This window comes from Prunus avium, chromosome 3 (genome assembly GCF_965620075.1).
Source record: "Prunus avium chromosome 3, drPruAviu1.hap1.1, whole genome shotgun sequence".
In the NCBI taxonomy this organism is placed as follows: domain Eukaryota; kingdom Viridiplantae; phylum Streptophyta; class Magnoliopsida; order Rosales; family Rosaceae; genus Prunus; species Prunus avium.
Genome location: NC_142286.1, coordinates 12,972,897 through 12,998,628, shown reverse-complemented (window position 1 = coordinate 12,998,628; position 25,732 = coordinate 12,972,897). Strand labels below are relative to the sequence as shown.

At 44.2% G+C, this 25,732-nt stretch overlaps 2 protein-coding genes and 1 pseudogene across 2 annotated transcripts; 1 reads left to right on the top strand and 2 right to left on the bottom strand.

The window, feature by feature from the left end:
• Positions 1-7,348: 7,348 nt before the first annotated feature.
• On the bottom strand, positions 7,349-8,404 carry LOC148295663 (uncharacterized). Its single transcript, XM_088250560.1, has one exon. The coding sequence runs from the start codon at positions 8,402-8,404 to the stop codon at positions 7,349-7,351; it is 1,056 nt and encodes a 351-aa protein (XP_088106686.1).
• Positions 8,405-15,394: 6,990 nt separating this feature from the next.
• LOC148295662 (uncharacterized) lies at positions 15,395-16,376 on the bottom strand. Its single transcript, XM_088250559.1, has 2 exons — positions 16,209-16,376; positions 15,395-16,042 (listed from the first exon to the last, which is right to left on the bottom strand). Exons 1-2 carry the CDS (start codon positions 16,374-16,376, stop codon positions 15,395-15,397), a joined length of 816 nt encoding a protein of 271 aa, XP_088106685.1.
• A 2,543-nt stretch (positions 16,377-18,919) lies between these two features.
• LOC148295661 (uncharacterized) lies at positions 18,920-23,477 on the top strand (annotated as a pseudogene).
• Positions 23,478-25,732: the final 2,255 nt, after the last annotated feature.

Below are 25,732 nucleotides of genomic sequence, written 5' to 3'. Positions count from 1 at the left end.
GAGGAAGTGCTAGAGCCGCCGAGGAAAAGGCTCCTCGTTGTTCTCTCGGAGGGCGAGGACGAGGAAGAAGTTCCCCCTGCGACCGTAAGCGAATCTCTGTCTTTCTTTCTATTTGCTTCATGCCGCACCCCTTTCTTACACTGATAATTTCATTTTCTTCTTAGGGCACGGTGGCAGACGCCGAAGTCGTCACTGCGGAGGTGCCAGATGCCGAGGCAGAGGCGTTGGATGCTGAGGCAATCGTTGCAGAGGCGTTGGATGCCGAGGCAGCCGTCGCAGAGGCGACATATAGTGAAGCGACGGTCACAGAGGCGACGGATGGTGAAGCGGTGGCCGCAGAGGCGAGGGCTGGTGAGTCGGCCGTTGCAGAGCCACCGTTGGTGGCCTCGGTTGAGTCCCCATTGGTGATAACGGCCGTGCCTTCACTGGCCGCCACGGCTCCGGTCGAGCCGTCCCTGGTCGCCCCACGTCGCCCTAGTGGCATCGTGTTCCGCTCGGTAAGTGCTTGTTTTCAGTATAAGTTGGTTTCTTTTTAGATTTCTCTGCGAGTCTCCAACGAACGACTCTTGCCCTCAGCCCCCCAGACCGTCTTTGCTTTTGTCGACGACCATCATCACGCCATTGACCGAGGTCGAGCTTGCCGTTGTTGCGTCCACGCCATTAGCACCCTTGTCCCAAGAATCAACGGTCGTGACCGAACTTCAGGTAATTGAGACTACAACTGCTGATTTGCCGAGCCCACCGCCGGTGCCTTTGGTCGGCCCAACTGTGCCGCAAGTGCTCCTTACTCAAGGTTTGGCGGTCACGACCGAGCTCGCGGTTGCTGAGGTCTTCACCAAGCGGCCGGACGCTGAGGTGAGTACTTTTTTAGCGCCCCTGGCTTCCTTCTTTATTTGTTGTTTCAAACTTCTAACTTTTTTTCATTCTTTTCAGGAGCTTGCCTCTTCAGACGATCTCGCCAACCTATATGCCAGCCTCCATGAGGAAGGATGTAGTTCGGCCTCGATTGCCCCCTTAGACGAGGATTCTAGGGCCACAGTTGAACAGCTTCGGGACTTTCTGCACATGGGGGTTAATCATATGGCCGATGCCCAGACCTTCCAGGAATTCCTGTCTTTCCTCGATACGGCCATGGCCCTCGGTCTACTGGACTCGGCCCAGCTGGACGAGTTACAGATTCGCTTGGCCGAGGGTGAAGAGATGATCGGTCGATATGCTGAAGCTGGGATGAGGATGACCGAAGGGTGTTCCTTGGAGCATGAGCTGACGGAGATAAAACAACGGGCCCAACCTGCGATGGCTCAACTGAAGGAAAATGACCTTGTTGTTCAAAGAGAAAACGAAGAACTCGCGCAGGTTGAGGCCCATATCGCTGAACTCCAGGCCCGACGCGAACTCATCCTCGAGGGCCGAGACTGTGCGGTTGCGGCCAGTACCGAGCTAAAATCCTCAGCCAAGTAGCTCGTCAAGACAGTGGCAAAGAAGAAGAGGGCGCTGGCCGAGAGAAAGCTGATTAGGGCGAGGTGGCTGGCGGACATGGATAGTGGGGACATTGCCTGGAGAAGGATCACGTGCCTGATCTGGGGAATGTTCAGCGAGGGGATTTAGACGCCTGTTCATAGACTATTTTTATATTTCATGTATATTTTTAGTCGGCCATAACTGGCCGTTCCTTGTAGATACGAACCTCATTTTTGATTTCAAAAGAAGTAAATATATCTTTCTTTGAATTATCTGTGCATTCTCTTGTCTTAGACCAATTTATTGTTTATGCTCTATTCTCGGCCGTCTCCCATAGTGATGGAACGTACCCTTTTAAGTATTGGCCATTAATTGGCAAGTTGTGACGCTCCCCATCTCTATCTTTTAACTGAAACGCTCCCCGGCCAAGAATTCGTTCAATGATGAACGGCCCTTCCCAATTCGGTGAAAATTTGCCGAACCGTGGGTCTTTAGTCCCGATAGGAAGTACGGCATGCCATACCAGGTCTCCCTCGGCGAAAGTCTTTTGCTTGACTCTTTTATTGTAAGCCCTCGCCGCGATTTGCTTTTGAGCTTGCATCAAATTGTAAGTGTCGAGCCTTGTTTGTTTCAGATCTTCCAACTCCTGAGTCAGGGCTTGCGCGTAGTCTTTCTCATCTTACCTAGGCCTTTCGGTAACACGAAGAGACCGAACCTTTAACTCCATTGGAATGATAGTGTCATGGCCGTAGGTTAAGGCATAAGGGGATGTGCCAGTAGCCGAGCGTTTTGAGGTTCGTTAAGCCCAGAGGGTTTCAGGGAGCAAGTTGTGCCAAGCCCTAGGTTTTTCTTTAATCATTTTTTCAAGGATGCCCTTGATCACCTTATTGCTTGCCTCGGCCTGCCCATTGGACTAGGGGTAATAAGGCGTCGAATGAACCAATTTGATTCCTATTCTCTCGGCATACTCCTGGGTTTCGGCGGAAGCGAAAACCGGGCCGTTATCGGCCGTGATAGTTTTAGGAGTACCGAATTTGTGGACAATGTTGTTTTCAAAGAATTTGACCACCTGTGCGCTAGAGATCGACTGATAGGACTCCGCCTCAACCCACTTTGTGAAATAGACCGTTGCCATTAGGATCCATGCGTGCTGGTTGGATGCAGCCGGATAGATTTTGTCGATAATATCCACGGCCCACCCTCTGAACGGCCATGGTTTGGTGACCGGGTGGAGGGCCTCGGCCGGTACCCTTTGTATGGGGCCGTAGACTTGACATTTAATGCATCCCCTTGCATATTTTGTGCAATCTTTTAAAATTGTTGGCCAATAGTAGCCGTGCCTCCGAACTACCACCTCATCTTAATGCCGGACTGATGAGCGCCACAAGTCCCTTCATGAGACTCGGCCATAATCACCTAAACGTTTTTGGTGTTGGGACATAGGAGTAATAGGCCGTTCGACCTCTTTCGATACAGCTCATTTTGGTAAATCAAATAACACCGAGCCCGAAAGCGTGTGGTCCTCTCATGGTTGCCGGAGGGGTCACGCAGATACTTGACTATAGGGTAGCGCCAGTCTGCTTCGGCCGCGTTGACTTCGTTGGTGATTTTGGCCGAAGATACTTGTGTCGTCATCCCTCGTTTGGCCAAAGCTGGCAGTGTGCGCCTGTCGATTTTGATCACGCGGTCGTGGTCGCCGTTCGGAATGTTTACACTGGACGCCACCTGGGCCATCTCGTTGGTCTCGTGGTTTTTGGTGTGCGGTACGTGAACGAAATAGATTCTAGAAAATTCGTTGGCCGTGTTGAGGGACGTTACGTAATATGTAGTTAGATTCTCGCTCGTGCATTGGTATTCCCCTGTTAGTTGGTTGATCACCAGCTGAGAATCGCCATAAACCAAAACGCGAGTTGCCTTTATTTCCTTCAGAATTTCAAGGCCGATGATGAGTGCTTTATATTCGGCCTGATTGTTGGTGCATTTGAAATCAAGCTGGAACGCGAATTGCCACCTTTGCCCCTGAGGGGACTCGATCTCGACCCCGGCCCCAGACGTGGTCTCGGTACTAGAGTCGTCGAAGTACATGGTCCAGTAGTTCTTCTCCATGCGGGCCATGCCGATCTCGACCTCCAACTCCTCCTCCTGCCCTTGAGCTGAGTGGTGAGCCAGAAAATCGGTGAGAGCCTAACCCTTGACCGACTTCTGAGCCACATACTGGAAGGTGAACTCTAATAACGCCATCGTCCACTTCCCAATGCGGCCGCGTATGATCGGTCTGGTGAGCATATATTTGATGAGATCGGTCTTGGAGATAATCTGAACGACCGAAGGAAGCATATAATGGCGTAATTTAGTAGCCGCGAAATAAAGTGCCAAGCACAACTTTTCGACTGGTGAATAGTTTAGCTCGGCCGCGTTAAGGGTGCGGCTAAGATAGTGGACAGCTTGTTCACGCTCAGACTTGTTGTTCAGGGCCAGTAGATAGCCGATGGAGCCTTCGGAAGCCGAGATGTAGAGCCTCAGGGGTTTCCCCCTTCTTGGTGGCATAAGAACCGGCGGCTGAGATAAATATCTTTTGATTTCGTCAAGGGCCGTCTGATGCTTGGCTCCCCACACGAAATGTTCCATGTCCTTCAGCTTGAGGAGAGGGGTTAATGGCCAAATCTTTCCTGCCAAGTTGGATATAAAGCGCCGTAAGAAGTTGACTTTGCCGAGGAAGGACTGGAGCTCCTTTTTGGTTTTTGGTGGAGGTGCCACCATAATGGCCTTGGCTTTATTTTTATCCACCTCGATCCCTCGTTGATGGACCAAGAAACCGAGGAAGTTCCCAGCCGTGACACCGAAAGCGCACCTTTTAGGGTTCATCTTCAGGCCGTGCACTCTCATCCGGTCAAATGCCTGACGGAGATGTCCTATTTGGTTGGCCTTTGATAGGGACTTGACGACCACGTCGTCGATGTAGACTTCAACGGTTCGTCCAATGAGGTCGTGGAAAATAAGGTTCATGGCCCGTTGGTACGTCGCGCCGGTATTCTTCAGACCGAAAGGCATGACCACCCATTCGTAGGTTCCAATAGCCCCCGGACATCTGAATGCCGTCTTGTGGACATCACCCTCGGCAATAAAGATCTGGTTATAACCAGCATGGCCGTCCATGAAGGAAAGGAGCTTGTGCTTTCCAGCCCCGTCGACTAAGAGATCGAACATAGGCATGGGGTACTCATCTTTGGGGGTCGCGAGGTTCAGATTTCTGTAGTCAGTGCAAACCCTCAAAGCCCTGGTCTTTTTCAAAATCGGCACGATATTAGCCAACCATTCGACGTACCGAGCCGTACGGATGAAACCAGCTTTAAGGAGTCGTTCAATTTCTTCCTTGACTTTTAGCTGTACGTCGGTCGAGAATCGCCTTGGCGGCTGTTGGAAAGGTTTAAAACCTTCCTTGATTTTTAACTCATGCTCGACCAAACCTCTCGGTAAACCTGGCATCTCATGATAATCCTAGGCAAAACAATCTTTATATTCATGGAGCAGGCCAATAATCTAGGCCTTTAACTCCGAATTCAAAAGTTGGCTTACAAAAAGAGGCCGTGGTTCGGCCTCTGTTCCTATATTTATTTCTAATAAGGGGTCCTAAACCTCAGGGTAGTCATCCTCCATCTGGGCAGGCGCCGTTTCCAAGTCGTCGATGGTCAAGACGTCCTCGTCATCTGATTCGTGGAGGAACTCGATCAGGTTGATTGGTGAGTTTGACCGTAAGGATTCCTTCGCCCAATGCTCCAGCAGTCTTTCCAGCAAGTCGGTCACGGCCACTGCTCCTTCTTCCTTGGTGGCTTTGTCCATCATTTAAAGGCTAGTAAGGTCGATCAATACTTCGCGCGCCGAATCATGTCAGACATTCTCGGCACCTAACTCCAGGACTTTCTGGGCCGTCGTCCTGGTTGGTCGGCTGCTCTCATTGTGGCCGGTGAGGACGACCCATCCGACGTCGTCGTCGTCATAAATCCGGGCTTGCACGGCGTTTGCTTCGAATGGCCTCTCCCAAAAGAACAATAATTGGAAAAAAGAGGACGGTATGCATCCGAATTGATGAATCCAATCATGGCCAAGCAATATGTTGTAGTCTACACTAGACTCGACTATGTAGAAGGCCGCGACTCTCGTCTGATCGGCCACGGTAATCTTCAACGGTAATACCCCAATGGTTTTTGATTTATCACCGACAAAGCTGCTCATGACCACGTCGCTGGGGATGATGTCTTCCTTCGATTTGTCTAACGTCCTCATTAGAGAATAGGGGAGAATATTGACCGTGGCTCCACAGTCAACAAAGACTTTAGACACGGGTATCCCCTCCACATGAGCCGAGATGTATAACGGCTTTAGGTGCCGGTATTTGTTTGGCTCATCTCTAGGTATTACCTCATTAAAGGCTACGGCCAGTAACTCTTCCTTCGTCTTCGACTTCTGATCAGACTGCTCTTCGAACACGTCATTGTCTAGGCCGCTGCTCTGTCCCCTTAGGGTCGTGAACTCGGCATGTAAAACCAACACCATGTTTATGTTTACTTCTTTCGGCCCGTGCAGGTTTCCTTTATCAGCTTCCTTTTCGGCCGCGCAGTCGTTCGTGGTGAGGGTTCTTTCCTCAACCATCCCGAGAATCCCCTCATATTCCTCATCGGAGATCCCTAACGTGGGGTCGTCCTCGGTTTCGAACCCGGAGAAGGGACTGACGAGGCCGTCAATCACAGGACACGCGGTCTTAGGGATGTTGCTCGTGGAAGTTTTGGCCGCAGAGAGGCCCGAAACCTTAGACTTTCCCTTGAGGGCTCGTCTAGCCTTAGTTAATGCGTCTCTAGCCGTTAGGTACTCGTCCAATCGGCTGGCCCTGACCTTTTCCTCGGTCGTCAGACCGAAGATGGAGTCGACCGGGATTACGGTAAAGTACTGGCGGAGGTATTCCAGATCGCCTTTGCTGAAAGGAGCGTTGGCCTCAAATCCTCCTAAGTTAGGTTGGGAGCTCGGCATTCTTTTCGCCCTAGCCTCCTGGCTTGCTTGGTATACGGCCTTGATGGTCGAATCGGATTCTCTAGTAATGAGGAACCCCTCTGCCTTAGTATTCTTAAGGGCCAGCTCCACGATTTCTTGGTTTTCCGAGACCATGCCGTATAGGTCAGTGGCAGAGTGGTTTTTATGGAACTCTATGAGGAAGGACAGGCCGTTGGCCAAGAATGGGGGGTCCCTCTCGCGGTAAACATCGATGATACCCTTGTCCGACTCGTCCGAGGCCGTAGCTTTTGGCTCTTTGGGAGTGCTTGTCGCTCCGCGGGGGTCTCTGTCTTGCCGAGGACGCCATGACTTCGGGCCCTCAGTAGCAGGTTCCCTGGTCACAGAAGTGCCAGCTAAGAAAGACGGCCGTACGTCCGTAGCCGTCGTCTTCTTCAGGCGTTTGGAGCCTTCGACTTGAGTTGACTGCGTCCTGGCCTACTGAGCTTGCCTTTGCATCCTCCTTAGTTGGGTTTTTGTTAACGGCTCGGAGGTCTGAAGGTCTTGATGTGCCTTGGGGTGGCCTCGTCTCCTTGGCTATACTAGACTCTGGAAATTCGTGCCCCCAATCGATCGAATACGGCCCAGCTGACCGATTGGCGAACTTCCTTGCGGCCGATCGAGAGGGCTCTGCGGCCTTCCTCTTGTTCTCCTGTGACCTGGATCGACCGATCTCATTCTTGCATCGGTCGCAAAACACTAGCTTTGGTTTGGGTAATAACTCTTTTTCCTTGGCTGGCTTTGTTGTTGACCACGAGCTACTTATCGTGGCCTTATCAGGCCGATGCACTTCCCTATATTCTGCCCGAAACTGGGCATTCACCATGTTAATGACTGGTGGAGGTTACGGCTCGGCATCAACCTTCATGGCAGCCTTCTCTGAGAACTGGAGTTTCTTCTCGTCTATTAGTTTCTGAATAACGTCCCATAGGACGATACAGTTGTTAGTGTTGTGTGACCAGGAGCTGTAGTACTTGCAAAACGTCTTCCCTTTGAGCTCCTCGGTCTTTGGAATTTTATGACCGAAGGACAGTTTAACCTTTTTGTCGGTTAAAAATAGATCGAAGATGGCCTCGGCTTTTGTCAAATCGAAAGTGTAGGCCTTCGTTTCTCGGGCCGCAAACTTGGCGTTGGGAATCTTCGTCCGGCTGTTGTCGACCTTGACAAGTTCCTTGCAGACGAACGATTTGTCTATGCTGACTTCGGCCGAGCTTATTTCAATCTCGCCGTCCTCGGCCTCGACTGGGCTGTCTACCTCAGCGTAGCCGACGATGGGGTTCTTGTAATACGTCCCATTTGAGGCCGTTTTCTTTTGCATTTCTTCCTTCAACAAGGATGCGTATTTGTCCACCTTGCTGATCAGGTCATGCATGTCCCGGAATTCGATCCCCATGAACTTTTTTCTATACTCGAATTCTAGCCCTTCTTCAGCCATCTTGACGAATTCCCTCTTCGGAAGGTTAGTTCGGCAGTAATTCCTGCATGTCTTGAACCGCTGGAGGTAATCGCGAGGCGACTCGTTTGACGCTTGGCTCATCCTTGCTTGTTCGGCGACCGTTATCTCCCGGTTGGTCTGGTAGAAGTGTTCATGGAATATCCTCTCCATGTCAGCCCAGTCACTCACCAAATTCGGTGGAAGATTTATAAACCATGAGAAAGCCGCGCCGGTCAGGGAGTGAACAAATAGTCGGAGCTTTTGGGCATCCGAGTCGGCCTCTCCACACTGGGCCGTAAAACGGCCTATGTGTTCGATAGATGAGGTCTGCCCGTCCCCGGAGAACAACATGAGTTCTGGCAGTCGATAGTTCTGGGGAAGGGGAGTTCGGTCGATCTCCGGTGGGTACGGCTTAGTATACCTCGGTGCCTCCGGCCATCTTTGAGCCAGGCCGTCCTTGATCATTCGTCGAACGCCCTCGACTCGAAGCCCCTAAAGAGGTGGCTCTGTGTTTGTGCCTGATAAATCACGGCCATAAGCTGGCCGAAGGAGCCCCTTCTCTCGGCCCTGGCACTTGTTCGTAAAAACTGAAACACAGCGTTTCGCCAGGGTACTTCGCCTTCCTAAAGACAAAAGAAGAAATGCTAAGGCATGATCATCTCGGCCTCAAGCGCAGGCCGAGGCCGAGGTCGAACAAAATCACGGCCAAGGCATTAATGAAAGGTTCCCAGGCTTCATTTAATGAAGTAGTGCCTGTTTAATGCAGCAAACCCACTGGCCACAAAGAAGCATTTAATGCATGAGGGAAGGTGGGAAGTGACTGAAGTCAGGATTTGGTGATAAGGATCAGAGTGATTAGACGTGGACATTCTCACAAGAATTCTGACAGCCTGAGATATTGGTTCACCAGCTATCCAGGCCATAAATGCGTCTCCACGGCCAGAAGCTCAGAACCCACGATCAAGAGCGGCGGCCGAGATTCACCGGGATTTCTGGGGTCACACCACCATACTTCACGATCCCAAATGTCGATTGGACTGCCCACTTGCTCCAATCAGGCTCCACCATGCAGATTTTTAGCCTCGATTACTCCTCCAGAGACTCTTCCTATAAATACAAGACTCGAGCTACATTCAAAGGGTTCAAACACCAAAACAAAGACTCCCACGGAGCAACTTATTTTTTCCTGTAATGCACTTTCAATATCTTTACTTGCTTTCCTAGGAGTAGTGTTAGATTGTAAGGAAAATCCATCCATCAATGTATCATACGACCCTTGATTTTCAAGGCGCCGGAGCACCATCCTTGTTGTTCGTTCACTCATCCCATATATCACACGACCGTCGCTCCCTGAGCAGCGCGCCGGAGCACCGCCCAAAACCGACCACCAACACCATCACTCAACGGCCTTGTAGTTCAGGCCGTGAACCTAACAGCTGAGACCAGTTCCTCTCTCGGCTACAATCATTTGATTAGGAAGACGAGTTCAAACAGGCGCACCACTTATCCATCCGACACTCATCAACACATCGACGCACAGTAGACCGTGCTGGCACGCCCGCGCACAACCGCACCGCACCCAAAAGCAGGAAACCGCGTGTTAACGCACATCCCCTCGGCCCGGAACTCCAGGCCGTGAGATTTGTGCGGCAGACACTTTTGGCACGCTCGGTGGGACACTTGTAAAAAATTTATGGTGGAAACTAGGGCACAAGCAAAGCTAAAAAACAAAGCAGTCGAAATGACTTCTGAGACTCCTGAGTCCGCCTCACCAATCACAACTACCGAGACCGAATGTGCGGTCGGGATCTCAGCCGGCGCTCCAGTAACGACGGATCGCACGGCCGAATCCATGCAGGAACAGGCAGTGGTGGAGGAACTGATGTCCAAGCAGGCCTACAGGATAGAAACATCCTTCATGGCCGTGATGGACAGGTTCTCCCCAGAACTGCGAACGCTCTTTCAGGAGAGGATGCCGGTGGCCTCGCCCGCGACACCTCCCAGAGCCGGTTTGGACCACATGCCGTAAAGGCGTGGCCACCTGCTGTCGATTTGGACCACTCTGGTAGTGGGAACCTAAGTACGTCTGTGTTGCCATTGGGATGGCCGAACCGCACTGAAGTTGGGAGCCCATCGGAAATATCGGTGCCTGTGACGGTTGAGAAATGGCCAAACCATTCTGGCCGTATTGCTGTAATGATGTCTCGTTGCTTGGGTCGGGTTACGTTTGGGCGGTCAAGGTATGGACAGGGCCGAGTTGTTGGACAGTGGAGTGCGTGGGGCTACTCTGTCCTAACAACACAGCTATCTGGATGTGGTCGTGCGGCATCTCTGCCAGGTAGGTCGGGCCGGGATTTGCCCATGTTTGCTAGGACTGCCCCCAACTATTCATCGGCGGCTGAGAATGCTGACCACAGCTTGACGCCGGTATGCGGCTAGCAGCGACGAGGCTGTTGCCTTCACCATGGGACTCGGCCCTCTCGCGCTCCTGACTTCTCTGTCCAGCTCCGGGGGGAGTCGAGGGTGAAGCAATCGGCATCCTTTCTTGAAAGAGGGTTCGCAAATCCGATGAAATTCTATCCATCGCGGCCATAAAGGAGGTGTCTATCCTGTAGGTTTTCTTAGCCATCAACTCTTCCATCTGCGATTGCTTTTGCATGGCTTCGGCCGCAAGGGCCGTCCCTATTGGAACGCTGACCGAGACACTGGCCGTTTGCTCAGTCTCGGTTGATATCGGTGAGGTTGACTCTGGAGTTTCCGAAGTCATCTCGATTCTCTTGTTTTTGAGCTTTGCTTGTGACCAAGTTTCCACCATAAGGCTTATGATATTATAAGGGTCCCACTGGGCATGCCAAAAAGTGTTGGCGTTCGCGAATCTCACGGCTTGGTGATCCGGGCCAAGTGGATCTGCATCAACATGGGTCGTCCTTCTTTGGTTTGGTATGGTTGGATTTGAGGATGAGTTAATTGGATGGATAGATGAGTGATGCGCTTGTTTGAGTCCGGCTTCCAATCAAACGATTGTGGCGGAGAGAGGAATTGATCTCGACCGTCAGGTTCACGGCATGAGCTACAAGGTCGTTAATGGCGGTGCTGATGGTGGTTTTCAGGTGGTGCTCCGGCACATTGCTGGGTGGCAACGGTCGTATGATATATGAGATGAACGAAAGAGTAACAAAGATGGTGCTTCGGTGCCTTGAAAATCAAGGGTCGTATGATATATTAATGAAAGGATTTTCCTACAAACTGCCACTACTCCTAAGAAAGCAAGTAAAAGTATTGAAATGGCATTACAAGAAGGTAAATGACAAGAAGTAAATGACAGGAAAATATAATCTGCTCCGTGGGAGGCTTGTGTTTGGTGTTGAACCCTTCAAACGTAGTTGGAGCCTGGTATTTATAGGGAAGTTCTTGAGAAGACAAAGAGGCTGAAAATCTGCATGGTCAGGTTGATCAGAGAGTGGGTAGTCAAATCGACATTTGGGAATGTGAAGCATGGTGGTGTGACCCTTATAGACCCCGGCCGCTCCTCTGATGGTGGGCTCTGCGTCTCGGGCCTTGGAGGAGCATTTAATGCCCTGGTCTGATGGTTGGTGACTTAGCCTTACAAAATCATGGGATTTTCGCACCTAATCCCTGATTTTACTCGCCATATCTGACTTCAATCACGTCCCCTCTTTCTTGGCTCATTAAATGCTCCTACGTGGATCATGGGCTTTCTGCTGTGGTCAGAGGTATTACTTCATTAAATGAAGCGTGGGACCTCAACGCTACGTGGCGATGCCACTTGACTTTCCTACTTTGGCCGTATATCTGAGGAGTTTGTCCTCGGCTGGGATTACCGAGGCCGTGATGACTTTGAATTATAAGCCTACTTTTGTTTTTAACAAAAGAAAGCGAACGATGACCTGTAATGTTCGGCCGTAAATAGACGCTAGGGCCAAGAGGAAGTTCCTTCGGTCAGTCTCCTTTGGTCAGCTTCCTCGGCCGAGATTTATTAGGCACAAATAGAAATATGGCTCAACCTCAAAGAACGCTTTGCTAGTGTTTCTCGCACCAGTATTTTCCAAATGAAGACTGATGTTCAGAATATCAAGAAAGGCCCTGAGTCTATTGATTAATATCTTCAGAAGATTAAAGATTCCAGTGATCAACTTTCGGTTGTTGGGGTTGATATCTCTGATGAAGATATCACCATTCTCACTCTTAAAGGTTTGCCTGCAGAGTACAACACTATTAAGGCTATTATTTGTGGACGGGAGAGTATTTTGTCTATGAAAGAGCTTTGTTCTCAGCTCAAGGCAGAGGAATCTACTCTTGAAGAATCTGCTCGCCAAATTCCCTTGCTTTCTGCTATGGTTGCAACTTCTCCGATTTTAGGGTCTATGCCTCCTGGTATGCCTTCTGCTCCTTATTCCTCTGTTCCTATGCAACCTGTGCAATATGCTTCTTCCCCATCCTCTGGTTTTCGTGGGAATAATTTTCGAGATCGTGGTAAAGGCAGAATGTCCTCTAATAATTTTCAAAGATTTCCTGGTAAATCTGGCTACAATAACTCCACTGGAATTCTTGGCAAGCCTCATCATTTTCCTCAATTTTCTGGGTCTTCTTCTCTGCCTACTTGCCAAATTTGCCACAAAAGGGGTCACATTGCTGCTACTTGTCATTATAGATCCACTTCATCTCACACTGTTGATGTTGAACCTTGTCAGATTTGTTGGAAGCGCAATCATACGGCTCTTACATGTCATTTTCGAGATAGTTATTCATCTTCTCCTTAGATGAATGCTATGTTTGCTCAAGTTTCTTCTTCTCCTCATCATGAAGTTTGGATTGTAGATTCCGGTGCTACAAACCATATGACTGCGAATATTTATACTCTGTATGCTCCTACGCCTTATTCTAATTCTGATGCTATTATAGCTGCTAATGGTGAAGGTTTAGCAATTGCGCATATTGGAGTTTCTACTCTTTCCACTCCTAATCATACTTTCAAACTTAACTCAGTTCTTCATGTTCCTCAATTATCTACTGGATTATTGTCTATTAATCAATTGTGTAAGGAAAATCAATGTCGATGCATCTTTGATGCTACTTGCCTCTATATACATGACACAGTCACAGGGAACATTCTTTACAAAGGATTGAGCAGTAATGGGCTTTACCCCATGCCTTGGCCTCTCAACATTGGTGCTTCTTCTACTGCCTTCCTTGGGAAGAAAGTTACTTCAGCTTTGTGGCATTGCAGGCTTGGCCATCCTGCTAACTCGGTTGCTCAACTTGCATTGGATCACTCTGGTCTCTCTACAACTTCTACTGCTTCTGCTGTTTGGGAAGCCTGTTTTAAGGGAAAATTTACTAAGTTGCCATTTCCTTTAGTTCATACTAAGTCTGAGAAACCCTTTCACATCATACACAGTGATCTTTGGGGTCTAGCTCCTTGTATTTCTCTTGAAGGGTTTAGGTACTATGTGTCTTTCATCGATGCATGTACTCGTTACACTTGGATTTTTTCCTTTAAGAAATAAATCAGAGGTTTATACTCATTTTATGCACTTTTACTCTTATGTGCTGAATCAATTTGATACTTCTATTCAAGTTTTGCAAAGTGATGGAAGGGGGGAATCTATTGGCACTTAGTTTCAAAAGTTTCTGGCTTCTAAAGGCATATTACACCATCGATCTTGTCCATATACACCTGAACAAAATGGATTGGCAGAACACAAAAATAGACATTTAGTGGAAACTGCCATCCCCTTATTACAAACTGCAGCTTTATCTGAGAAATATTGGTTTCATGCTTGTGCTACTGCTGCTTATTTGATCAATAGATTGCCCTGTCAACCTTTGCATATGAATGCACCATTTGAGGTATTGTTTGGCTCTTCTCCATCTCTGGCTCATCTCAAGATATTTGGTTGTGCATGCTATCCATTGATGAAGCCTTATAATCATACTAAGCTACAAGCTAAAACTACTCAGTGCATCTTTCTTGGATATGCTTCTCAGTACAAAGGATATATTTGCTTTAATTCTCAAGCTAATAAACTGATTGTATCTCGACATGTCCTCTTCGATGAGTCTCTTTTTCCTTCAAGACAATCCAAGGACAAGGTAGTTTCTCAAGCTCCTATCTCATTGTCTACTCCTTGTTATCCCCCGCATACGCCTCCATATTTCTCTCATGTACCATATGTGGACTCTATTATCTTAGTGTCCTCCTCAGATTCTTCATTTTCAGCTCCACTTCCACTAGTTTATGAGCTTTCTAATTCCAATGATGTGTTTGATTTTGCTGAAGTTTCTGTTTCTGGTGCTCCCACTTCTCAAACAGCTGATCTGCAGTATGTTCTTCCTCTTGCTCCTCAAAATCATCATGCCATGCAAACAAGAAGTAAATCTGTTATTTTAAACCTAAAGCACTTCTTGCAACAAATGCGACTGTCAATGTGGTTTCTGAGCCTCATACTTTTGCCTCAGCAGTTAAGGTTCCTCAATGGCTACATGCCATGCAAGAAGAAATAGATGCATTGAAAACTCAAGGTACTTGGACATTGGTACCTCTTCCTCCTCATCGTAATTTGGCGGGATGTAAATGGGTTTATCGTATTAAAAAGAATCCAGATGGGTCTGTTGCTCGGTACAAAGCACGGCTTGTGGCTAAGGGCTTTTCCCAAGAAGCTGGTTTAGATTATTCTGAGACTTTTAGCCCTATCGTTAAGCCTTCTATAGTTCGATTGGTGCTTGCTCTTTCTGCTACTTTTGGTTGGAAATTACAACAACTTGATGTGAAGAATGCCTTTCTTCATGGCATTCTTCATGAGGAAGTATATATATATATATATATATATATATATATATATATATATATGTCTCAACCTCCTAGATTTATTGATTCTGAAAATCCAAATCTTGTGTGTAAGTTGCACAAGTCCCTTTATGGCCTCAAGCAAGCTCCTCGAGCTTGGAATGACAGATTCACTCAGTTTCTTCCCTCTCTTGGCTTTAAGGCTTCTCATGCTGACCCTTCTCTTTTTGTCCGCAAGGAGGTTGATTCTTTAGTCTTTCTCTTGTTATACGTAGATGATATCATCATCACTGGCTCTCATTCTACTGTTATTCAAATGGTTATTGATCAACTTTCGAAGGAATTTGATATGAAGCATCTTGGAGCTCTTCATTACTTTCTTGGTCTTCAAATTCAGTATCCATCTAATGACATTTTTATTCATCAGTCTAAATATATTCATGATGTGCTTACGAAAGCTAATCTTTTGGATTGCAAGCCTTGTGTTACGCCTTGTCATCCCAATCATAAAAGACGCTTGTAAAGTTCTCCAAAGATGATTGCATAGTCTTTCAAGTCTTTGATGTTGCTTCCTTCGCCTAACTTCTCCTTCATTGTCTTTCTCCAATTGTCCTCTTCCAGCAACTCTTGCTGGGTCATTGCCTCAACTATTGGCGTGTCCCCTTTATTACAGTAATATTAGGTTGCTCTTGGACAAACGAGATCTTTGACCCCAATGTAGCCAAAGCATCAGCGTACCTATTAGTGATCCCTGGGATGTGCTCCATCACAATTTGCTTGAAAGATTTAATAAGTCTTTCGGCAGCTGTACGATATGGGGCCAAGGTTGCCTCTTTCACAGCAAAGCTACCTTGTAATTGACTTAGCAACAGGTTCGAATCACCGATGATCTTCATCTTTTCTACGCCCATTTCTCTTGTCGTAGATAACCCCATAACAAAAGCTTCATACTCCGCCACATTATTCGTACATGGAAAATTTAGTTTGAACGAGAGGGCTGTGGCCTGCCCCTCGGGGTTAATAAGTACCATGCCTGCTCCCTCGCCATTGGTTGTGGAAGAACCATCAAAGTAGAGGATCCATGGTTCCTCCTTCGTAGCGATGGCAACCACTTCCGACAGCTCTCCCAACACTTCTTTGGAGAGGGTGGACCCTTCTGCTTCAGGGAATAGGGCTAACATGTCAATCACGATCTCAAACTCAGACAATTGTAGCAACCAATGTGCAAGGCGTCCTGACAACACTGGTCTTGTGAGCAAATACCTTGTAGGATCAAATCTCACTATGAGCTGTAGCTTGTGAGCAAGAAAATAATGTCGCAATCGTTGTGCAACATAGACAAGGGCAAGGCATAAGAGCTTCGTCTTCGGGTATCTTGTCTCAGCTCCCCTTAACTGCCTACTCACATAATAAATAGGGTTTTCCTCCCCATCATGGCCTTCGGGCAAGCAAAGCCCCAACCGCAGCGTTTGTTGCAGCTAAATAAAGCTTCAGTGGAAATCCTGGGATGGGCGCCTTCATTGTGGGCAGCTTGGCGATCAATTGTTGCACTCGCTGATAGGCTTCTTGGCATTCCTTGCTCCTTACATACGGCTTGCCTTTCTTGAGTAAAGGAGTGAAGACGCTCATTTGTTGATCTCCACAAATCTCACACCCTGGTGCTCCAGGCCGAGGGTATTCGCGTCAACACGGGTCGTCTTTCTTTGGTGCGGCGTGTTTGTGCGTGGGCGTGCCAACACGGTCTACCGTGCATTCGAGGGTGATGCGAGTGGATGGATGGATGTATGAGTTGGGCACCTGTCTGAGTTTGACTTCCAATTAAAGCGACTGTGACCGAGAGAGGAAATGGTCTCGGTCATCAGGTTCACGGCCTGAGCTATAAGGCCGTTAATGGTGGTGTTAGTGGTGGATTTTTTGGTGGTGCTCTGACGCGTTGCTGGAGTGCAATGGTCATATGATATGTGGAAAGAACGGAGAAGTAACAAGGATGGTGCTCTGGCGCCTTGAAAAATCAAGGGTCGTTTGATATATTGATGAACGGATTTTCTTACAATCTGCCACTACTCTTAGGAAAGCAGGTAAAGGTATTGAGAGTGCATTACAAAAAGATAAATGACAAAAAAATATAATTTGCTCCGTGAGAGGCTTGTGTTTTTGGTGTCGACCTCGTAAACGTAGTTGGAGCTTGGTATTTATAGAAAAGACTCTGGGGGATAGTGAGGCTGACATCCGCATGACGTGGTCGATCAGAGATAGTGGGTAGTCTGGACAACATTTGGGAATGGGAAGTATGGTGGTGTGACCCCCATAAATCTCAGTCGCCGCCCTGATCGTCGGTTTTGCATCTTGGGCCTTGGAAGAGCATTTAATGTTCTGGTCTGATGGTTGGTGGCCTAATCTTACAAGTCACAAGATTTGGCACCTAATCATCTTGATTTTACTCACAATATACTGACTTCAATCACTTCCCTTATTCCCTGATGCATTAAATGCTCCTGCGCGGATCATGGGTCTTCTACTGCAGTCAGGAGCATTATCTCATTAAATGAAGCGTGGGACCCCAATGACATGTGGCAATGCCCCTTGACCTATTCACATTGGCCGTGTCACTACTACAATTTTAGCTTATACCGACGGACTAATACTGGCAAAATAGCAGCTTAGCCAGTACTTGGATCCAACACTGGCGAAATAAAGTCATTTGTCACTACTAAATAATACTGACCAGCCCCTGTGCTAGTCTCTTTTAGCGCGGGAAGCAAAAACTTAAGCGCCTAAACTTTTAGAGTCACTGACGAGTTCTATTGCCAGTTTTTTGTCATTACTAAATTTACTGACCAGCCCCTGTGCTAGTCTCTTTTAGCGCGGGAAGCAAAAACTTAAGCGCCTAAACTTTTAGAGTCACTGACGAGTTCTATTGCCAATACTTTTCTTAAATATAATTGTTAATTTCAATTCTTTACTTAAACATTTCTACTTCCTCCAAACCGACCATCTCTTCCCTCTTCTTTTCATTGAAGAAGGAATTGTACTCTTCCTTAAAGCTAGTGGAGTTGGAGGAATGTGTGAAAGTGATTTTCATGTCTGCTGGTTCAGATTGAGAGAGAGAGATTAAATTTTGGGGTTTTCTTTGCTCTTCTCAATTGGGGTTGTTGATTCAGATTGAAAGAGAGATTAAATTTGGGGGTTTCTTTGCTCTTTTCAGTTGGGGCTGACTTGGTTGTTCTTCTTTAAAGAGAGCCCCTGTTCTGGTGAGATTTTTGTTCTTATTTTGTTTGTTTATTTTATTTTTTCAAGTATTTGAGAATAGGTAATGACCCATGAATCCTTCCAATTAGTTGTATAGATGAAGCCTGATTACATCCTTTGATTTTTCAAAGCTCTTGTTTTAATTTTTTATTATTTGTTGGTGAAGTCTGATGTGTGGGTATTCTCTGAGCAAGGTAGGGTGCTATATACCTTATTTATGTGATTTTCTGCTCTTAGCAGATTGGATGCTTTCGATTCCTTAGCAGAGCTAATTCTTGTCTTTGCGGAACCAGAGCTAATTCGATCTTCTCCTTTCTCTGGGTACGGTACAAAGAAGACCAAGTGGATGGAACAACCCTCAAACCCAATCGACACAGTACCGAGCCAGAGCAGTCTAACAAGGGACAAGAGACTATTTGTTCACAGCTTCACATTCTAGTGCCAAGGTGCCCAGCTAAAGCCAAAGGTGTATTATTCTATTGCAGGAGTGTTGAATTTTTGTTGGAAACTTAGAATCCAGGTGTGTTTCCCTTTACTTTTTTCTATTATATGGTTGTTCTCTGATTATTGTATTGAGATTATCGGGCTTTCATCTATGAGTTGATATATTTTGTTTCATATGTATACTTTATTTGTCGTTATGACGTGAGTTTCTTTAGCTATTAAGTGGGTCTAGTTGTTTGGTGTTATAGTTCTTTTCTTCAGTTGAATGAATATGCAATTTTTTAGTTAATATATTCTTTAGACTCAGGTTTTTGTTATTTTAATTTGGTTTTGCTTGTGAATTGAAGTAGATGGTAATGAGGGTCATCCAATGGATAATAAATTGACCCACCTGATAGGAATTTATAGACAGTAAGCATGAGGGATGATCTGTGCTGAATAATTGTATTTGGTGCCTTGCACTCAATATTAGGTGAACTATGGATAAAAGTTGGGTACATTTGAGGAGAAATTGTAAGGAATACGCAGACGGAATGAGAATGTTTTTAGATGACGTCTTTGCCAAAGTGGGTTTTGGAGAGAGGGTCATATGTCCTTGCAAAAAATGTTGTAACCGTTATCGCTATGAAAGAAACATCATCCAGCTGCATCTTATAGAAAAAGGAATGGATCCCAGATATATGAATGGCCCTTGGAGGCATCATGGGGAGCCCATGACAAATTTACCATTCCAAGAGAATATAGAATCAGTTCACAATGAAGAAGTTTGTATAGATGACATTCATGATTTTCTCAATGAAGCCTTTGTGCAACTAATAATTGGAGAAACTGTTGGGACTTCGAGAGAGCCACCTATCTTTGATGGCCAAACACCTGAGGCTGAAATGTTTTATAAGTTACTTGAAGAAGCAGATATGGAGTTGTACCCTGGGTGTAAATATAAGAAATTGTATTCTGTTGTAAGATTGTTCCAGATTAAATGTTTAGGGAACATGAGTGATAATGTCTTTCCAATGCTGTTACAATTGGTTAAACAATTGTTGCTAGAGGGGGATTGTTTACCAAAAAATAATTATGATGCTAAAAAAATCATTAGGGAGTTGGGACTCACAGTTGAGAGGATCGACGCTTGCCCCAATAATTGTATGTTGTTTTGGAAAGATACATTAGACTTGACTGAGTGTGCACTTTGTGGTGCCTCAAGGTACAGAGTCAATATTGTGGGAGGTTGTTCGAGTAAGAACATATCAGCTAAGGTTCCAACCAAGGTTCTTCGGTATTTTCCATTAAAACCAAGGTTGCAAAGATTGTTTATGTCGAAGCATACTGCTGAAGATATGAGATGGCATGCAACCGAATGTCCTAAAGATGGATTCATGAGGCACCCATCAGATTCTCGTGCGTGGAAGCATTTGGATTCCTTATACCCTGAATTTTCTTCGGAGATACGCAACGTGCGATTGGGGCTTGCGAGTGATGGGTTTAATCCCTTTTCAAATATGAGCAAACCCCATAGTACATGGCCTGTTGTATTGTCAGTTTATAATTTGCCTTCGTGGATGTGTATGAAGCAACCAAATTTATTGTTATCGTTAATAATTCCTGGTCCTGATGGGCCTGGCAATAATATTGACATGTATTTGAAGCCTTTAATCGATGAGTTGAAAGAGTTGTGGGAGGTTGGTATTAAGACGTTTGATGTGTTTGCCAACCAAACTTTTACAATGAAGGCTGCATTGTTATGGACGATTAATGACTTTCCAGCCTATGCGATTCTTTCAGGATGGAGCACAATGGGGAAGAAAGCGTGTCCGCATTGCATGGATGATACAGTCTCAATGCATTTGGCAAATAGTACTAAGATGTGTTATATGGGTCATCGAAGATTTCTACCTACACAACGTCGGTTTCGAAGAGATAAAGCAGCCTTTAACGGTAAGGAAGAACATGCTCTTCCACCTATTCCCTTGACAGGTTCCTAGTGTTTAGAAAAATTGTCAAGTTTGACATTCACATTTTGAAAACCCAAAAAGAAGTGATCTTGTTGGGCAAGGAAAACCCAAAAAACGTTCTTGTCCCATTAGGAATACAAATACATGTCCCACAATGAAAATAAATAGTAATAAAGTTCAGTGGAAGAAGAAAAGCATATTCTTTGAGTTACCATATTGGCAATATCTTTTGATACGACATAACCTTGATCTAATGCATATTGAAAAGAATGTTTGTGAAAACATTTTAGGTACATTGTTAAATATTCCTGGGAAGACAAAGGATGGAATAAAAGCTCGTACGGACCTTCAAATTTTGAATATAAGGAGAAAACAGCACCCTTATATAAATGGGAAAGGTAAGGAAGTTTTTGATCCAGCACTTTTTGACATGAGGAAAAGGGAAAAAATAATGTTTTGCGAAATCTTGGGGAATGTGAGAGTTCCTGATGGGTATTCTGCAAATCTGTCTAGATGTGTTAATGTGAATGAGAGAAAAATACACGGATTGAAAAGTCATGGCATTTACATCAATACGTGTATTCTTAACTGAAATCCAGTATGGCATTTACTCAAATTAACAATCAAGAATCCATTAAGATCAAAGAGAATATGAGTGTCACAAAAACCCTAAAACATGGCATTTGTTATTAGGAATTCAAGAATCGATTTCTCATAACTAGTTCTTAACCCAATTATTCGTTGCAAACAAGAACACATTCAATATGGCAATTGACCTATGTTCTACAACAATTTAATTCCAATACATGCTTCAAAGTTAGCTACTCAAAGAAACAAAACATCAGAATTCACATAACAAAGAGAAACCGAAATCATCACGCTTGTAGAAACTGAAAAATCCATTCAAACTTGTTTAGAGAATTGAAATCATGTTTAGGGCTTCAAGATTAAGCCCTAACTAACAAGAAATTAGTTACTAATGTTCTTGGATGAACTCAAAAATAAATACATAAGAACTGAAAATTAAAAGAAGAAAGGAAAAGAAAGAACTCGCTGGCAGTTTTCTCCTCTTGTGCGGTTGATCTCCTCCGGACGTGAATGCTTTGTATGGGGCCTTGGCTGGCCTTTTATATGACTTACATCAAAGTCCTAAACCCTAAAATTGACCGAAAATTCGTCCAAGAAGTCTTAGTAAACAAGGAATCCAAATAGGGAAGTAAAGATCACAATTCCTAACTCCACAGGGAAATACAGCTCAGCCCAATTGTCACACGATTTGGGGATCTTCGGCCTTCTAGAAAAATCAGTAAAAATATATTTTAGAAAGATAAATGTCTTATCTTTCCAACCATATACAGCACGTAACTTGGAAAATTCGGGAAGGCTTCCGTTTCTTCATATTCACGTAACATGTACGAAACTGTCCTGTCTGCACGTGGGCTAACTTTACTTGTAATACTGTACCAATTGGCTCGGTAGAAAATTCTAGAAAAATCGTAGATTGAACTTCAAGGTGTTAGCTTTCATCTCCAATTGGCTTGCGCTCAAATTCCTCCGAATAGTTGATTTTCCCTTAAAAACCTTCTAAGAGCGCAGAAAAGCTGAAAATCAGAAAAGTGAAGTAATAAGCCCTTTTTAAATCTAATTCTTCTACAAAACCTAAGTAAAAAGAGTACATAAATGAGTATATTTATGGACTTATCACTATTTTAATTGTAAATTAACATGTTCAATTTTACCATATCTTCAGATACCTACAAATGTTAAAGAAATATGTTCGGAATAAGAGTTATCCTGAAGGAAGTATGGAACAAGGATATCTTGTCGACGAGGGATTAGCTATGTCTATGTGTACCATGTATCTTAGCAATGTTGAGACTCGAAGAAATCGAAAGGGTCGAAATGCTGATGGTATTGGTCGTGGTGTCATTGGGGAGCTAAAAGTTTTTGACTCTTCTGGTCATTCTAAGGGTTCAGCTGAACAAATATATCTTGACAAAGATGTTTGGGACCAATGTCGCAGAGTTGTCTTGTTCAATTGCGATGAAGTTTCTCCCTTTTTAGAGTAAGATATATATGAATAAAAACAAGCAAGTTGATGCTTTTTTTTTTTTCAATCCTCAATTATGATCTAATAACTAACAAGTCATTACATTATATTGTGAAACAGAAAATGCTTCCAAGAATTGAGACAAAGTAATCGACGAAAGACCATACGGGAAATTGAGGGGATGAGAAATAAGATATTTCCAACTTGGTTCAAGGATCATGTAAGTATGTTTAGTTGTAATCTGATTCATGTTATGTTGCTGCACCATATTTTTAATTAAAGTTATTTACTTTAGTTGTTGTTTTAAATTATAGGTTACTAAATTGTACACAGCCCATGATCTGTCAATATCTGAGGACTTGCATTGGCTATCAATTGGTCCTAGTAGATTTGTGAACAAGTATAAGAATCACATAATTCATGGGTGCAGGTTCCGGATTGAATCCGTAGACGATAAAGAGAAGAATCAGAATAGTGGTGTATTTCAATGTGCGGAGACATCTAGTTACTCAAGCGCAAGAGATCGCAATCCAGTAATTGGCAATGTTGATTATTATGGTGTTCTTAAAGATGTTTATGAACTTAATTATGGGGGTCAAACAGAACGGGATGATAATGGTCGGAAAATTACACTATTTAACTGTGACTGGGTTGATACTGCTAGTGATAAGGGGATGAAGTTTGATGGGTATGGTTTCCCTTTGGTTAATTTCAAACGATTGCGACAAACGAAAGACACTTTCATATTGGCTTCTCAAGCTACACAAGTGTTTTATGTTGTAGATCCCAAAGACAGTCATTGGCATGTGCCAACCCAAACTCAACCAAGAGATTTTTTTTGATGTGCTAGAAGATAGTGATCTAGCTCCAACTATAGATAACCCTTTAAGTACTACTCATAATTATGCCATTCCGAATCTTGATGATCAGTTGCTAGACAATGAGGAATTGCATATTAGGGTTGATATGGATGAGATGGTAGATGAGGATGAGCCCGGAAATGAGGATGAACTTTATGATGACATGGAGTATTGAATTTTTCATGTATTTTAATGAGCTCTGTGCTTAAATGGACTATGTAATTTTGAGAATATTGTACAAGAATTTCTTTAGTAGATTGTTTTGTATTGAAATGTTGAAGTACTAGTTTCTTTTACCAATGATGTCTGATCAATTTGTTACCCCACTACTACAAAAAGTGAAAAAGACGATTGTAGAAGAAAAAATCGTCGTTGTGTTTAAAAAGACGACGGTAACAAAAAAACTCTCGTGGATAAGTGACTTAAACAACTAAAAAACGGAGGTACTATTGAATATTTTTTTATAATGACACACACAAATAAAAAAGCGTCGTCTTATTAAAAAGGTTTTCTTCAGAGTTAAAATATGACCAAAAAACGACGACAGCAGATATGACAAGCGTCGTCTTTTAAAAATCAAGTGTCCTTTTTTTTGGTAAAGACATGGTTGTTTTGAAAAAACTGTCGTCTATTATATGTAAAGATGACGGTTTTTTTTTTTTAAAAAGGGTCGTCTATTATGAAGTAAAGATGACGGTTTTTTTTAAAAAAGGGTCGTCTATTATATGTAAAGATGACGCTTTTTTGTACAAAAGGGTCGTCTATTATATGTAAAGATGACGCTTTTTTGTAAAAAAGGGTCGTCTATTGTGAAGTAAAGATGACGGTTTTTTTAAAAAAAGGGTCGTCCATTATATGTAAAGATGACGCTTTTTTGTAAAAAAGGGTCGTCTATTGTGAAGTAAAGATGACGGTTTTTTTAAAAAAGGGTCGTCTATTATATGTAAAGATGACGCTTTTTATAAAAAAACCGTCGTCTATTATATGTAAAGACGACGGTTTTTTTTAAAAAAGGGGTCGTCTATTATATGTAAAGATGACGGTTTTTTTTTTAAAGCGTCATCTTTTAAAACACGCTAAAAAATGGCCGCTTAAGTGAATTCGCGCTCAACAAATTTTCAAATTTTCACCTGTCTTTGAAAACCTTATCTCTCATTAACAAGCGTCGTCTTTTAAAACACGCTAAAAAAAGGCTACTTAAGTGAATTCGCGCTCGACAAATTTTCAGATTTTCCCCCGTCTCTGAAAACCTTATCTCTCCCTCCTTGAAACCCTCCTGTACTCTCTAAAACACCCTCATGAAACTCTCTACAAAATCATCAAAAAATCGATATCAATGAAAGAGTTGAGAGATTTTTGCAGATCCATAAGATGTAGAGGGAGGTTCTGTATTTGAGAATCAAAGCTGGTTGAAAGGTTTGATTTCACTGCTACAAAAAGGGCAACAGACGACCAGTAAACAACGACGGTAGATCAAAAAACCGTCGTAGAAACATACTTTACACACCTAAAAAACCGGTACACGTATAGATATTTTTAAACCACGACGCACCAAATTAAAAAAGCGTCATCTTATTACAAAGGTATTTTTCAGAGTTAAAATCTGAACCTAAAAACAACGACTGCATCTATGAAATCACCGTCGTAGAAAGTAAATATAAAAATAAGACGCCGTGTTAATTAATTAATAAACACGACCCAATTTTCTTAGTCAGCGACGCATAAATTCAAAGGAATCTACGACGGTTAATTACAAAAAAAAATCGCCGATTTAAATTAAGTTACCACGACTGTAAATATAAATTTATCGACTTTTTAATTATACTATACTACGACGGTATCCATAACTCTACCGTCGCATAATTTCACTAACCACGACGGTTTGTTAAATTAACGACGTACAAATTTTTTACCATTATTCGTCTATCATTACCAGAATGAACTCTGTTCCTCATCATAATCGAACCATTATTCGTTTTTTACCATTGTTCCTCATCATAATCGAACCAGAATGAACAAAGGCAATGTTTTAGAAGTGGATGATGTGCCAATTACTCTCACAAGGAGTTTGAGGGCAAGAAGCTTGTCTCAGCCGCCAAGGAAGGTCTCAAGCTTGATGAGAGTGAAGACGAGGCAAAGAAGAAGGAAGAGTTGAAGGAGAAGTTTGAGGGACTCTGCAAGGTTGTGAAGGATGTTTTGGGTGACAGAGAGAGGTGAGAAAAAGTTGAAACCCTAATTGAAAAATGAAGACGACAGAAAGACAGAAAACCCAATATTTAGAAAAAAATCTTATATACCACGTCGGTTTTTTTAAATTATTGACGTTTATAAGATAACATAAACGTCGTTTAAAATTAAATATAGACGTATAAATAAATTAACAACGACGCTATATAAAAACGGCGTTGTAATTTTTTGGAAAATTAATTT

Excerpts from the sequence above, each read along its gene's own strand:
- LOC148295663 (XM_088250560.1), bottom strand. The coding sequence starts at position 8,404 with ATGATCAAGGACGGCCTGGCTCAAAGATGGCCGGAGGCACCGAGGTAT.
- LOC148295662 (XM_088250559.1), bottom strand. The coding sequence starts at position 16,376 with ATGAGCGTCTTCACTCCTTTACTCAAGAAAGGCAAGCCGTATGTAAGG. Across the intron at positions 16,043-16,208 it reads TAGCTGCAACAAACGCTGCG|CTACAGCTCATAGTGAGATT; the intron begins GTTGGGGCTTTG and ends CTTGCTCACAAG.